The 16,169-nt window shown below is 46.8% G+C and overlaps 1 protein-coding gene across 10 annotated transcripts in view; it reads right to left on the bottom strand.

Annotated features, from left to right (window-relative positions):
* ATXN7L1 (ataxin 7 like 1) overlaps positions 1-16,169 on the bottom strand; it is a 224,426-nt gene that overhangs the window by 6,062 nt on the left and 202,195 nt on the right. For 6 of the 10 annotated variants that reach the window (XM_036892388.2, XM_036892386.2, XM_036892385.2 and 3 more), the window contains 4 exons: positions 8,382-8,503; positions 6,638-6,943; positions 3,289-4,228; positions 534-608 (listed from right to left, as the gene is read on the bottom strand). In XM_036892388.2, the coding sequence (XP_036748283.2) occupies positions 534-608; positions 3,289-4,228; positions 6,638-6,943; positions 8,382-8,503 (1,443 nt within the window). Of the gene's footprint in view, positions 1-529; positions 609-3,288; positions 4,229-6,637; positions 6,944-8,381; positions 8,504-16,169 lie in introns of all 10 variants that reach the window. The other 4 variants (XM_036892393.2, XM_036892391.2, XM_036892387.2 and 1 more) reach the window with 3 other exon arrangements.

Below are 16,169 nucleotides of genomic sequence, written 5' to 3'. Positions count from 1 at the left end.
AAACCACACTCTGAATGGTAGCTACAGCTCACTAGAGGCCTCAGAAAACACTAATTTCTGCCATAAGCAAGGCCCTTTCGTCAACACCCTCTTATGTAATTTTCACACTAAACTTAGGAGGCAGGCACTGATTTTGCCATTTAACAGATGAAAAAATTGAGACTCCAAGGAGTAATCTACTTAGTCTCACACAGCTGCCAATAACAGTAATGACTAACACTTGTGTGTTTGTTATGTGTCAGGCATTTTCTACAGGCTTCATGTGAATAAACTAATTTAATCCTCACAAAAGCTGTATGAGGCAGGGGCCATTATGAGCCCCATCTTATAGATGAGAAAACTGTAGCACAGAGAAGTTAAGGAACTTGCCCGAGGGCATGCAGCTAACAACTAGAAGGCCTCGCTTTGGAAGCCCGGCAGCTGTGCTCTTCTCTGATGATACTGGCACCAGGGTCTGCCCCAATGGCCACATTTCCGCCCACATTCTTTCCACCCTGCTGATGAGCCTATGTTCTTTTGGCCCTGGAACTTACCTGTCGGCTGTGTCCTGGGCTGGACATGCTTGAAGGACTGGACTGTGACAAAGCTAGGCTGCTATTTTTCCCAACCTGAAAGACACCAGTGAAACCCTACTCAGACACCAGAGCCAGATGGGGAAGGACCCACCGATGACACGTGTCACCAGAGAAAGGAAAAGCCTGCACTGTAATGTTCGTTCTCCTCCTATTGTGTGGAACTCGTGTTTCCATCTTAAATGGCAGAGAAAATGAAAATGTTTCAGGGGTACCTTGATGATGCCCTTCTCATCCCAGAGGGAAAGTGGAATGGAGGGGAACTCTTAAGTCTGCTTCCCAGATGTACAGACTGCAAGTTTCGGGGGTGAGGATGAAGGCATCTGGCGAGAGGCCTGGCCCTCCTGGGAGGATTTAATCAGCAGAGACCTGGCTTTTCCACCTGTGGCCAAAGGGTTACACAGACTCACCCACCCCTGACCTCCCAGACCAGCCCCAGCCCCGTCTTGCAGAACAAGCCCAGAATCCCTTGGAACCACTGCAGGTAAAAGCCTGGGCTGCTATTCCCAGCCTGGAGACCTGGCATGCACCTTGCTGTTCTGCAGAGAAACAGCAAGGTGGTGCTGTGCGCCATTCGAGTGGGAGCCTGAGTAGGGTCGGGCTGTGCTAGGGCATGAGGGTGTGGCCATCGGGCTCTCCCCTTTCTTGGTGACTATTCTTAGGCACACAGGAGTCTGGGTCCTCAGGTGAGTCCCATTCCCACAGGTAGCTCCTGCCCCCAGCCTATAAAGATCTCAACCTGATGTTAACTCGACTTCACATAAAGACATATGTCTTACATTCAGGTCGGTTTCTTGCTGAATTCCTCTGTGGCAACTTCTGGCCTTACACCAACCAGATACCATTAAACGGATCCCCCAAACACACATTTACCTTGGATTTCTCAACCTCAAGCCATGTCTCTCCCAATCTCCTAAGAGAATCAGCACAGATTCCAAAGGCCCTCACCACTGGGAAATGCCCGCTGGTGACACTGGGCGGTCTTTTCTTAGTGGCCTGGTGACAAGTGCCCAGACATTGCCTGCACAGAAAAGCAATGCTGACCCAAGGCAGCCGTGAAATTCATCACTGTTTTTGATTTCCCTCCTGATAAGCACTCTGGTGGGGCTTCTCTGCTCTTTTTACCATTGGTTTGGACTAACTGATCATGTTTACTAAATGTTTCGTATTTACTCAACACAGAGGCACTCCGTGAACACGGGCACAGTGGGTAACAGCTCAGACTCCAAAGTCAAACGGCCTGGATTTAAATCCCAGCTGTGTCTCCGTGCTCTGTGACTTTGGTTTAGTCATCTGTAAAATGGGAGTAATAGGTACTGATGAAATGATTAAATTTATCCCAGGTACCTGGAATAGGGCCCAACCCCAAAGCAAGCATTAGCTGCTAGAACTTTATTTAAAACGGGGGGCAGTACAGCTGCCCGTGTGCAGCGGCCTGGGGTGGGAGCCTGTCAGAAACACAGATGCTCAGACTCTGTTCCAGACCTGCTGACTGAAGACTGACATTTTACTAGGCCCCCCAGTCTCAGGGTAGGGACCTGTGAGTGCTGGCCCCCCATTCTTGTGCCCCTGGCCGGGGAGGCAAATGGCAGCTTGGGAACCACAGGCACAGGCGTGTGGGAACCCGGCCCGGTGAGGAGACAGTTAACTCCCCCTCCTTCAGTGTGCAGCTCATCTGGCCCTTGATACCCCAACTTGCTGTTTCTCATTTTCACTTGTTATTTGTGAGTTCCCCCAAGATGTTCTCTTTGTGAGGTTTTTAACAAGTCTCAGACACAGGTGACACAAAACATTTAAACAGCTTTTTAGCAACTGCCCCTCATCTCTCTGAAGTCCCTGCCTACAGGCAGGGCTGGGCTCAGGGTCTGGCCCTCTTAATTCTGTGGCTGTAGCCCTGGGGCCCATGGTGGGTGATGCATGATGCCACAGGCAGGCTTGCGGACAGAGGACCCTGGGTGCCCCCTCACTGCTGCTCTGCACTGTGCCCAACTGGCACCAGATCTGGAGCACCTGGGGCTTTCCTAGGTGACTTCCCTAGCCTGAGGAGGAAGACTGGGCTTGAGGATGAGAACACAGCTTACGGGAAACACGTATTCTTCTTGGACCATTTTCCCAGATTTCCTCACATGCGCAATGGCATTGAACATTTCCATGCCAGTGGGTATGGGCTGTAGTTATTACTTTAGGAAGGGAAGAACTATATTTGGAGGATGATGGGTAGGGGGTCAATGCACCCTGGTTAAGTGAGAGCAGCCACCTGGAAGCTGGTAGCAGGCGTTACCCTCACCAGGTGGGACCCGGGCCACCACCTAGGCTGCCTGCACCTCAGGCTCTTCCTGAGGGGACTGCTTGGCAATAAGACCTAGTGAAGTTGTCCTCAGAATCAAGATATGAAATAAGTGGAGTGGGGAACTCAGAATCTCTCTGTGCCTCAGTTTCCTTATCTGTAAGGTGGTGATAGCAATTGTACCAGCTGCCCTGGATGGTTGTGTGAATTGAATGAGGTGGCATTTATCTATGTAGCACTTGGAACCAGCACCTGGCGCCTGCTGAGGGTGGTAGGTCATATCTGTGAGTTAAAGTGCTCTCAGGACAGAGTGTGGACTCTGGCTGCAGGAAGACAGGAGAGCTGGCATCACCTGAGCCACAGCTAAGCTGGCCCCCCAGAGCCAGTGAAGGCAGTGCCAGGAGGCCTCTGTAAGGATGGGTCCCTTACCTGCCGAGAGGAGGTGCTGTTAACGGGATCGGGCACCGGTGCAAGAAGGCTGGGCAGGTTCTTTTTGTGAACGCTATTCATACCAGGCATTTTAGTGATTTTACAGGCTTTGCTACTAGAACTCGAGTTCTTACGCTTTTTTCCTTCTGATTTGTCAAAAGAGAGGGGCAGAGAAGACACGGCATTGTGAGAGGCCAGAGAGAGGTCCCCTGCAAGGGAGGGCACAGAGAGGGGACAGGAGTCACTGCTGCCGCCCACCGAGCCCATGTGTCTCACTATGTCCGCGGGGCCGCCGGGCAGCGAGGTCCGTCCTGAGGGCTCCAGTTTGGCACTGAGTGGGCTCACCCCACTGTTGGAGTTGTGCACAGACAGACTGTTATAGGGGGTGGCCGCCTGATACGAGTTCAAAGCTGAACTGGCATTCAAAACGCAGTTCTTTTTGTGGGGCCCTGCTAATGGAGACGAGAGGGATGTCTGCAAGGATAATGAGGCGGAGGAGGAGGAAGTCGAAGACTGTGGCTTCCTCTTTTTGTTACTTGGAGACTCGTCGCTATGGGAGGACAGGTCTTTGACTTTTGAGGATTTGCTGGTTTTGGTTTTGGATGGCTTGTGGGATGGGGAAGGGATGACGGCTGGTATCGGGGACACGGCGGAGGGGGCCTTGAAGGTTGAGTCCATGATGCTGAGGGTTGCAGCCACATGAGGGAAAGCTGTGGTGTGTGACATGAGGGCGCTCGGGTCCGGCGATGTCACAAAAGCTGCGTTTGAGAGCATGGCTGATGTCATTATGTAAGAAGAGGTGAGTCTCGAGCTGATGGGAGCTGAAGGAAGGTACACAGCACTGGGGTTGCTGAAAGGCTGTAAAACGGATGCTGGAACGGGGGTGGTGATGTGGGCTGCTGGCGAGGGCATGGGGCTATCTGCCGCAGGAGGGATCTTCCTAAACATGAGAGAAGAGTGAGAGAGACAGTGAGAAACAGCTTGGTATCGCTCCAGAGGCTCGATGAAGTGTGAGCGTCAGGGCCATAGAGAACACCCCGGCAGAACCAGACTATGGAAAATGAAGCCTTGGAGGATGGCAAACTCTGATTATGGCCCCTCCCTATGGTTCCCCCCATTGCAACGCCCAACAACCTAGTCTTAACCACTTTCGGGTTTTCAGGTCCTTTTCTCCATGCTTGGCTACTGGATAATGGCTGCCTTGTTCATGAGTAAAAGGTGAATGTTATTTAGAACATATATTTCCCCAATCGCATTTCCCTATTTTTTTTTTTTTTTGGCAGTGATGAAGGTGGTTTTTAATGATAAGTGGTCATTTCACACTTAGTCCTGGCTTGAGGTAAGAAGTGTGAGAACGGGGCTTTGCCACCTGCACACAGGGGCCCGGGCATCCCCCTGTCTCTCACCCTGCTCTTTGGGGGAGGCAGTCAAGGAGTCACCCCCCTTATGGGCCAGCAGCCAGCTGCCTTTGCTGTCTGCAGAGAGGCATTTCCCCATCAGCTTGGGGCGGCTGGCCCTACTGTTTGCCATTTCCCTGCCCCTACCTCAGCTCTCAGAGGAGCTGTAATTGGGGTGTGGTCTTTCACGGGTCTTCTTGCCCATCCAGCAAGGGTGAGAGGACAGGGGCCCTCATGCATCCAGAGAAGGAGGACCAGGAATTCCTAGTTTGTTCAGAAGATACTGTAGGTGTGGGCATGGGAGAACATATGGACAGGGGTGGTCTTCCTGGAGGTTGAGGGGAGCCTGGGAGCCAACGCCCTGCCTTTAACGCTCTCTGGGGCCAAGGCCAGAGCCAGGCAGTGAGTCACTCCTGTGGCCCCCTGTAAACTCCATCTTTTGACTCGTACTAAAAACAGCTCCCACTTCCCAACCAGGGCCTGGGTTGACGTGGCTGCTACTCCAGGGATCAGGAGGGGCACACGGCCTCCCTGGGGCCACTACTTGTTCCTGATTTCACAGGAAAGGACAGTGACCTCAGGAGCCAGGTGAATATTTGCTCCCTGGCTCTTCCTTCTTCCTCACCTTGCTTCCCCTCCCCATTCCTCCAGGAAACCATTTGCAATGTAGCTGGGGCTCCTCATTGTGAGGAACTAGTTTTCTCTTTGAAAGCAGTGCTTGAAGGCGGGCAGGCCTCGGGCCTGTGCTCCATGGGCTTTGAGCAAAGAATGAGATGGGGCCTCTCCCAGCCCCTTGTCTCCTCGGAGGCCACCCTCCCAGCTGTAGCATCAGGGCGAGGTGCCTGGGAACTCTGGAAAGAGGTCAGTGAGAAGGAAATGCCTCTCCTAGAGCTGCTCTCTCTGAGGATTCAGTTTTCTGCCTGCAGTTTGGTGGAAGCATAAATCCCATCTTTAGCAGGAGTCCAGAGGAATCCTTCTGTACAGAAGCAGTGTCCTTGAAAACATCAGACCAAGGAGATCAAATAAAAGAGGAAAATGGTGCCAAACCCACTGTGGCCATGATGGTGTTTGAAATCTACTTTCTCTCAAGTCTAAAGAATGTAACAGATCTGCCAGCACTAAGCAAGTGCCCATTAGGACTTGTTGCAATGAATGAATGAGTTAATGGATGGATGGATGGGTGGGTGGATGGGTGAGCAGGTGAATTCTCAGCAGCAACATAACTATGCATGCTGGGCAAGGACTCCCGTATAATCAGACTGGAAAGGCCTACTCATGCCCTTGGAACTGTCTGGCACTGCACAGCGTCTGCCAGCACACACGGCATCAGCACACCCTCTCTGTGTCAGCTGCCTTGCTGTGGTACTACAGGCTTCCCACCCAGTCGCCCCTCACCGGCTAAAGTATGGATAGAAATACATGTGGGTAGAGGTCTGGCAATTGCTCATAATAAAGTTATTTCTAGATAGCTCATGTCTTTGGGAGGACCCTAGTCAGTGACCTGAACTGTGATCTATGCTGAATGCCTCAATTTGTAATCTTCCCATTAAATACTGCAAATTCATGCCTCTGCTTGTGCTACAAGCAGAGCTGTCACCCTCAGTCTTACCTGGCTGACACTCAGGATGGGGATGGCTGCTATTTTTCAGCATACTTCCTATTCCTTTCCTTTCTCTCCACACTGATCATAAGTGAGCAGCAGAGGCAGGAGGGGAGAAAGGGCAGGGGAAAAGCAGGGCAAGGGGCATGTGATAGCTAGTGTCCCTGGGAGCCTTCCTCCTTGTTAAGTAGTTCACGTGTTTTTGCAGGTGCCTAGTGGCAGTGGATTCCAGCTTTGCGGGCTGGGCCCCGTGTTAAGCTTCGCACGCTGGCCTAGGGAGGTCCCATACAAAGCCCGTCCCTGACAGTGCCCGTCCTCCCCTGCCAGCTGGCATGGAGATCCAGATGCTGACCTGGCTGAAAGAGAACACTGTGTTGGCGTCTCCTGATGCAGAGTTAAATGCTTGTTAAAGAAAAAAGAGTCTCGGCCGTTCCTTTTCTTCCTAATGTCTTCCATGCCCCCATCAGCTGCCATCCCTCCGGGGTCGGGCCCGTCGGGGCCTGGGCTTTGGGCAGCGAGGCTGAGAGGGCAGCGGGGTGCTACGCTCTCCAGAGTTGACACCCAGGCAGCCCCAATGTTGCTCAGTGACAGCAGATTGGTTAGGCAAGTCCTGAAAAGGGGGGAGGGACCTGATGCCCTGTGGCTCGGGTTTCTGTGCCTGAGGAGGAAAGGAATATGGAGCTTGAGCTGACAGGACACCAGGTAGCGCAATACAGATCAACACATTCCTTCCACGTGTCCAGGGTTTACACTTCCACAATACAGGAGGGCAAAGAGCTGCGGGAGTCGCCAGGGCTGGCTGCCATCTTGGGGAACAAGCGCAGAAGCATAAATAACCAAATAACCGAGAACACGGTCACCCCACATGCAGTGCCAGTTTGTGGCTGTGTAGAATGGAAACAGGTAGATAGCTATCAAGGGTCTGTTTAGACACACTGGGCAGTCGCTTAAATGAGAAGAAATGATAAGCTTCTCTTGTGGCCCTTTCCTCCGTTATAGTGAGTGTCAACATTCAGTCCCGTGTCTGCTACGAGAGCTCGTTGCAGGCACAGAGGCTCAGTGCTCCTAGAAGGTCCCGGCTGGAAGCTCCTCAGACATCACGGTGGAAAGGGGCTGGGGTGACACAGCTGCCCGGGAGAGAGGAGGAAACCCGGGAGAGGGGCAGGGTTTGGGTTCTGTTCCCATCCCCAACCCGACCACCCACCCATTTCTCCTCGACGCCTGCCTGCTTTCCCTGCACTTTCCTGGAAAGGGTGAGGGGTCCAGTGCTGGCCCCAAGGGATCCATGATTCTACTGGCATGACATCTTACAAGCTCACCTCTTTAGGAGTGGGGGCGGGGATACCCCGTGGGCTGGGTTTGCGTGACCCAGGACAGGCACAGCAGCTCCTATGTGCCGTGGGAGGGTCTAGCCTGTCATTCCTTTAAAATAGCATTTCCCTAAACCAAGAAGGTTTCTTCCCTTTTCATGAATCTCCTATTAAAATGTAAACACATTGGGAGGTGTTGGAGAATGAAGGGATCATAGAGAAATGAAAATTAGCTGGGGTGTAAGGTGGAGAGAAGTATAGGTGAGGAGAGTTCTAGGGAGGTGGGAAGGGCCAAAGACAAGCTTAACCAACTTCATGACATGGCTCAGGATCTGCCCTGGTGGCCCCTATACATATTTTTCCCCCAGGAATTAGAAATTGGTCCATAACCATTATGAAATTTTTAGTATTGACACTGTACCCTTAACATTACAAACACAAGCATATTCTTAATATCCTCAGAGGTTCTCAGTCATAACAAAAAGGCCTTTTACCACTGTTAAATAAACAGACCTTATCTTATACCTTTTTCATTTAGGTTAGCATATTACCAACACAAAAATGACCCCCAAAGAGAAAAAAGCATACCACACATTGTAGGGGTCTCTGAAAAACTGTAGGCAAGCCATAGAGAAGGGCTGACATTTAAGAATTCATCCTGAACCCTGGTTTCAGAATTATTTTGTTCTATATAAAAAGCCATCCACTGACATTGTTTATAAAGTTGGGGTTCAGAGAGTTGTGGGGCAGCTCTGATCTTATATTGCACAGGAACTGCTCACTTACTTCCACATCTGTGAATTCAAGTGTTTTTCTACCATGGAGTTTACTGCCAATCGAAAACGATCCCATCTTCTATCAAACACATAGTACCCTCGTCCCATGAGGCGACTCCCGAATGAGCAAAACTGTGAGGGAGAAAACATTTAAATTTTGATTACAGATTAATAAGCTAATATAAACCATACAGAGAAAAATAACATTTGCACAAAAACACACAAGGGTACAATTTTACTCAAACTACAGAAGCAAATAGTACTGAAGCCAAAAATATTTCTGTGGTGCTTTTGTTTGAGCTCTAGGTTTTCTGCAGAACCTCACATTATGACTCTACAATAGTGACAGTTAGCTTTCTGTGGCACCGACGGCTACCTTCTCCACACCTGGGACCAAGCCAGCGTTTCAGTTAAAAAAAAAAAAAAAAAAAAGTGCAAAGCAACAATGACCAGCAGCCAGGGTGATTTTTTCAGCACCACCTGCTTTTACTGTATCACCCACCTTCCCATCACCGTAACGGAAACTGCTTGTTCTCATGCTCTTCTGCCAACTGGTCATACCTTTCTGATCCATTGTCAGGAGAGCTGCTTCACTTCTGACTAGGCTAAACTTCTTTTCCTAGTCCTCACCTCATGCCTGCCTCCTACTAGTGTTTGCAGGCTGTCCTGGGGCACGTCACTACCTCCAAGCTCACGGCCATGCTGCACCCTCTGCCTGCCGTCTCCTTCCCGATTCCCCCGTCACCCCCGGGTGTCCCCTCCCTCGGTGTCCTCATTCAGACCCTTATTTCCAATGGCTCTTGTCTGACTAATCTCACCATTTTGGACTCCCCGGCACACCGACTGCATACATGATTATATTTCACCCTGGAATCACTACATGGCTGTTTTATGTTCTTTGTAATGCCTATGTGCCTAATTTGATGATGAATTTATAAAGGCTGAGGCTCTTGTGCTCTTCTTCCTCCTCAGATGAGGAGAGTAGGTATTTGGGCTAAAGGGTGGATTAAGGAGACAAGGTCCCTCAAAATATTTAAAGCAAATCATCACACTTAAAACATATGGCTAAAATATATGTAGCTTGGTGTTTAATAAAACATCCTTTGATTATGATGTTAGGATAACCAGAAGGTTGGTAGATAGAAATGCAAGGAGCAGTCTCTGAAAAGGTGACATTTGGCTGGTCTGGAGCTCAGGCAAGTCTGAAAATGACTCTATAACTCAAATGCAGCTTCTTCCCCTACCTCGAGGCCTCCCAGCAGCTCCCTGGCCTCCATCCCAGACACAGTGCTGGATTGGCACCCATTCCACAACCCCTTCCTGGAACCAGCCTTTGGAACAGCTCTTAGGAGGAAATGCAGGACCTTCCTTTTGTTTTGTTTGTCCTTACGTTTTGGGGTTTTTGCATTAAAATCCTGCCACCCATGAACTCTGGTCCTCCTGACATCAAATTCTTTCCTGCACTTCCACACCAAGTGCTTATTGACCAAGTAAGAAAACATACAAAGGAAACTCTGCAATAGGGAAGCTGGCCCCCAGCAGTGTATGGGAGCTGTTTCAGGTCTAGACACCATCCTTCATCCCCTTGCTAAGGATGCCCTGATTAGTGTTCACTATAAGAAAGCATTTAGGGTATTCACTGACCATGAGAGGAAGGATAAAGCAAAGAAACAAATCTGTGGCCTTTCCATTTAAATCAGCAAAACATTAAGGACATACAAATCTGCCATGCCCAGAGCTGAGCTAATCCACTGTAGCTTGGCAGCTTGTCATTTGGACAAACATCCTGATGTGCTCTGGAGTCTGGCCTTCTGGCAGAGCCTGGTTTCACTTTCAAACCTGACAGCCATAGGCCCCTTAATGTCGGTGCTACCGACATCTCTAATTCAATGCAGAAGAAACACTAGATGCCCCACGAGACTCCTGTTCTGGGCTGTATATTATGCCCTCAGGAGAGCTGTAGATCCCCACCACTTTGGCCACTCTGGCAGACCCCACTGGTTGCCACTCTCATCAACCACATCCCTGCTTCACTTCCAACTAGTCTGCCTCTTCCTGTCTTTTCTTTGCTAACGGAACCACACGTCTGTTCTGGTATATGATACAGAGCTATGAGCAGGGAATGTGGGTCTTTTCCCAGAACCTTGGAATGAATCAGGGCTGGTTTCACGCTTTGTCACTGCAAGCCCATCCTTCTCTGCCTCCAACTACTCTAGGGGTGGGCACGTAACCCTCTTCTGCTAGACATGAGGAGAGGTCTTCTGGGGCTGCTCAAAGGAAGATTCTCTTCTCTAAGACTAGACATAAGATAGCACCTTAGAAGAAGACTCCCTTTCTGTTTGTCCCTTCCTACCCTTTATAGAACACTACTGGCTGGGGCTGGGTGCTAGAGCTGTAGCAGACGTGCTGAGCCTGTGCATGAAAGGTGAAGAGGGTTGCAGAGATTCTCCTGCAGAAACACATCTCCACTGTGGAGCTGCTGAGCCAAGCTTAGAGCCATCTACCTCTAGACTTCCTTTTATGTCAGATAATTAAGCGACTGCAGTGCATACACTCTATGAGTTGAACTGTTACTGGAAATCAAAGGCATTCCTAATTGTCCCTCCTTCTGTACTAGCCAAGAGGCAAAGGCTCAGGCTGTTGGTGAGCCACAAGTCACCACCATCCTCAGAAACAGGAAGCAAGTTTGGCCTTCATTTATCACATAGGTATAAGGGAGGAGGGACTCACTCTAGCTTGATTCAGGACTGATTTGACCCGTGGAGCCCATGAGATCTAGGGATAGTCTATGAGGTCAAAGCTATTCTTAGAGGGCTTAAGATGGGAGCAGAGTCAACATCATACACCATACTAAGAAAAAGAAGGACAAAAACCACATGATCATCTCCATAGACGCTGAAAAAGCATTTGACAAAATTCAACATCCATTCATGATAAACACTCTTAACAAAATGGGTGTAGAGGGCAAGTACCTCAGAGGGGATTAAAGATGGCGGCGTGAGAGGTGAGACAGAAGCTTCCTCCTAAACCACATATAATACAAAAATATAATTAATGCAACTAATCCTGAAAGAGCAACAGGAAAGAGGACTGTGCCAGACTGCACACACCTGGAGAAAAGAGCAGACCTCACAGAAGAGGGTAACGTACCAAAGCTCTGGCCCAGCGGGACCCAAGCCCTGCCCCCACCCCACCTCACTGGTGAGAGGAAGAGAAACGGAATGGAGAGGGAGTGGAGGCCTGGGACTGCTGAATACTTAACTCCGGAGACCTGTTCTAGGAGCACAACCCTACATTTCATGGTGCTTGCATGGTACTCTCATGATTATAGAGTTGGAAAGCTAAGACAGGCAGAATTCCTGGAGAGACTGAGATTCCAGCCACTTGTGGAAAGCAGGGATCCATATATGGCTACTCTGGGACAAAAAAAGGGAGGGCAGTCTGAGAGACTTCCTAACAAGGAAGCCCTTAGGAGGAGGGTTGCTAAAGGGGTAAGGATTGCACAGAGCTTACTGCTCAGGAGAATGGACAGGTAGACAAAATTGTCCAGGTGCTCTCTGCCCAGCAGGTTGGGACCTTTCACGATTTCCAGGTGCTCCAGCTCCCTGGCTGGCTACACAGCTCCAAGGAGTCCCTCTGTGATACGCAGCCTACTGTGCCTTTCTCCCAGCCAGCCCCACCTGGCTCGCAGACCAGCAAACCCTACCCTGGCATTAGGCCAGTCAGAGGGAAGATCTGTCTACAGCAACTACAAATGCAAAGCATAGAGGTATATACCTGTGTGCTCGGCCCACTGGTTCAGGCAGTGGAGACAGGCATAGCAGCTGGGAAGCAGGCAACAGCCCTTTCTTCCCTCCAGGCACCAATACCACTCCCCTGCAACCCCTGACATTGCTTCAGGGGCTGAGCAGCTCCAGAGTAGAGCTTCTGGACACTAGAGGGCGCCATACACAAGTATGAAATGCCAAAAGAACCTGGTTCAAAGTAAAATTAATATAACTGCTGAGAAAGATGACATGAACTTCATGACTCTTCCTGAAAGGAAGTTCAAAATGAAAATCATTAACATGCTCACGGAGGTATGGAAAGATATTCAAGAACTCAGGAATGAATTCCAGTCGGAGATCCAATCGTTGAAGAGCACAATGGAGGGTATTAAAAGCAGATTAGATATGGTGAAGGAGACGATAAATGAAATAGAAACTAGAGAAGAGGAATACAAAGAAGCTGAGGCACAGAGAGAAAAACAGATCTAAGAATGAAAGAATATTGAGAGAACTGTGTAACCAATCAAAATGGAACAATATTAGCATTAAAGGGGTACCAGAAGAAGAAGAAGAAGAGAGAGAAAGGGATAGAAAGTGTGAGGAGGTAATTGCTGATAGTCTCTCAGGCCATGGAGATGCACAGATCTCCCAACACAAGGGACCCAAGGAAGACAACACCAAGACATACAGTAATTAAAATGGCAAAGATCAAGGATAAGGACAGACTACTAAAAGCAGCTATAGACAGAAATAAGATCACATACAAAGGAAAGCCCATAAGGCTATCATCAGACTTCTCAGCAGAAACCTTACAGGCCAGAAGGGAGTGGCATGATATATTTAACGCAATGAAGCAGAAGGGCCTTAAACCAAGATTACTTTATCCAGCAAGATTATCATTTAAATTTGAAGGAGGGACTAAACAATTTCCAGATAAGCAAAAGCTGGGAGAATTTACCTCCCACAAACCACCTCTACAGTGTATTTTGGAGGGACTGCTACAGATGGAAGTGTTACTAAAGTTTAATAGCTGTCACCAGAGGTAATAAAACCATAGTAAAGAAAGTAGAACAGCTAATTACTAAGCAAATGCAAAATTAAATTAACTATCACCAAAGTCAATCAAGGGATAGACAAAGAGTACAGAATATGATACCTAACATATAAAGAATGGAGGAGGAAGAAAAAGGAGGAGAAAAGAAAAGAACATTTAGATTGTGTTTGTAATACAGTATTAAGTGAGTTAAGTTAGACTCTTAGATAGTAAGGAAGTTAACCTTGAACCTTTGGTAACCATGAATCTAAAGCCTGCAATGGCAATAAGTACATACCTATCGATAATCACCCTAAATGTAAATGGAGTGAATGCACCAATCAAAAGATATGGAGTCACTGAATGGATAAAAAATAAGACCCATCTATATGCTGCCTACAAGAGACTGAAAGACATACACAGACTAAAAGTGAAGGGATGGGAAAAGATATTTCATGCAACTAATAGAAAGAAAAAAAGCAGGAGCTGCAGTACTTGTATCAGACAAAATAGACTTCAAAACAAAGAAAGTCACAACAGACAAAGAAGGATATAACATAATGATAAAGGGGTCAATCCAACAAGAAGATATAACCATTATAAATATCTATGCGCCCAACACAGGAACTCCTACATATGTGAAACAAATACTAACTGAATTAAAAGGCGAAATAGAATGCAATGCATTCATTCTAGGAGACTTCAACACTCTACTCACTCTGAAGGACAGATCAACCAGAAGAAAATAAGTAAGGACACAGAGGCACTGAACAACACATTAGAACAGATGGATCTAACAGACATCTACAGAACTTTACACCCAAAAGGAGCAGAATACACATTCTTCTCAAGAACACATAGAACATTTTCAAGAATAGATCATATACGAGGCCACAAAAAGAGCCTCAGTAAATTTAAAAAGATCGAAATTGTACCAATGAGTTTCTCAGACCACAAAGGTAAGAAGCCAGAAATAAATTACGCAAAGAAAATGAGAAATCCCACAAACACATGGAGGCGTCACAACATGCTCCTAAATAACCAATGGATCAATGACCAAATAAAAACAGAAATCAAGCAATATATGGAGACAAATGACAACAATAACTCAACACTGCAAAATCTGTGGGATGCAGCCAAGGCCGTGCTAAGAAGAAAGTATATTGCAATGCAGGCCTACCTCAGGAAAGAAGAACAATCCCATATAAGCAGTCTAAACTCACAATTAATGAAACTAGAAAAAGAAGAACGAATGAGGCCCAAAGTCAGTAGAAGGAGGGAAATAATAAAGATTAGAGAAGAAATAAATAAAATCAAGAAGAATAAAACAATAGAAAGAATCAATGAAAGCAAGAGTTGGTTCTTTGAGAAAATAAACAAAATAGATAAACCTCTAGCCAGAAAAAAAGAGAGTCTACCCACATAAACAGAATCAGAAATGAGAAAAGAAAAATCACTATGGACACCACAGAAATACAAAGAATTATTACAGAATACTATTAAAAATTATATGCTAACAAACTGGATAACCTAGAAGAAATGGACAACTTTCTAGAAAAACAACCTTCCAAGGCTGACCAAGGAAGAAACAGAAAATCTGAACAGACCAATTACCAGCAACAAAATTGAAGTTGTAATAAAAAAACAATCTAAGAACAAAACTCCTGGATCAGATGGCTTCACCGCTGAATTTTATCAAACATTTAGTGAAGACCTAATACCCATCCTCCTTAAAGTTTTCCAAAGAGTAGAAGAAGAGGGAATACTTCCAAACTCATTCTATGAGGCCAGCATCACTCTAATACGAAAACCAGGCAAAAACACCACAAAAAAAGAAAATTACAGACCAATATCCCTGATGAACATAGATGCAAAAATATCAACAAAATATTAGCAAACCAAATTAAAAAATACATCAAAAAGATCATCCATCATGATCAAGTAGGATTTATTCCATGGATGCAAGGATGGTACAACATTCAAAAATCCATCAACATCATCCACCACATCAACAAAAAGAAGAACAAAACCACATGATCATCTCCATAGATGCTGAAAAAGCACTCGACAAAATTCAACAGCCATTCATGATAAAAATTCTCAACAAAATGGGTATACAGAGCAAGTACCTCAACATAATAAAGGCCATATATGACAAACCCACAGCCAACATCATACTTAACAGTGAGAAGCTGAAAGCTTTTCCTCTAAGATCCAGAACAAGACAAGGATGCATACTCTCCCAACTTTTATTCAGCATAGTTCTGGAGGTCCTCACCATGACAATCAGATGCCACAAAGAAATAAAAGGCATCTAGATTGGTAAGGAAGAAGTTAAACTGTCACTGTTTGCAGATGACATGATATTGTATATAAAAAAATCATAAAGAATCTACTCCAAAACTACTAGAACTAAAATGTGGATTCAGGAAAGTTGCAGGATACAGAATTATTACACAGAAATTGTTACATTCCTATATACTAACAATGAACTAGCAGAAAGAGAAATCAGGAGAACAATTCCATTCACAGTAGCATCAAAAAGAATAAAATACCTAGGAATAAACCTAACCAAGGAAGCAAAAGACCTACACCCTGAGAACTACAAGATACTCATGAGAGAAATTAAAGAAGATACCAATAAGTGGAAATACATCCCATGCTCATGGATAGGAAGAATTAATATTGTCAAAATAGCCATCCTGCCTAAAGCAATCTACAGATTCAATTCAATCCCTATTAAAATACCAACAGCATTCTTCAACGAACTAGAGCAAATAGTTCTAAAATTCAAATGGAATCACAAAAGACTCTGAATAGCCAAAGCAATCCTGAGAAGGAAGAATAAAGCTGGGTGGATTATGCTCTCCAACTTCAAGCTCTACACAGTCACAGTAATCAAGATAATCTGGTACCGGCACAAGAACAGACACATAGATCAATGGGACAGACTAGAGAGCCCTGATACAAACCCAAGCATATATGGTCAATTAATATA

This window comes from Manis pentadactyla, chromosome 7, assembly GCF_030020395.1.
Source record: "Manis pentadactyla isolate mManPen7 chromosome 7, mManPen7.hap1, whole genome shotgun sequence".
Taxonomy (NCBI): Eukaryota; Metazoa; Chordata; class Mammalia; order Pholidota; family Manidae; genus Manis; species Manis pentadactyla.
This window is presented reverse-complemented; position numbering and strand designations above follow the sequence as displayed.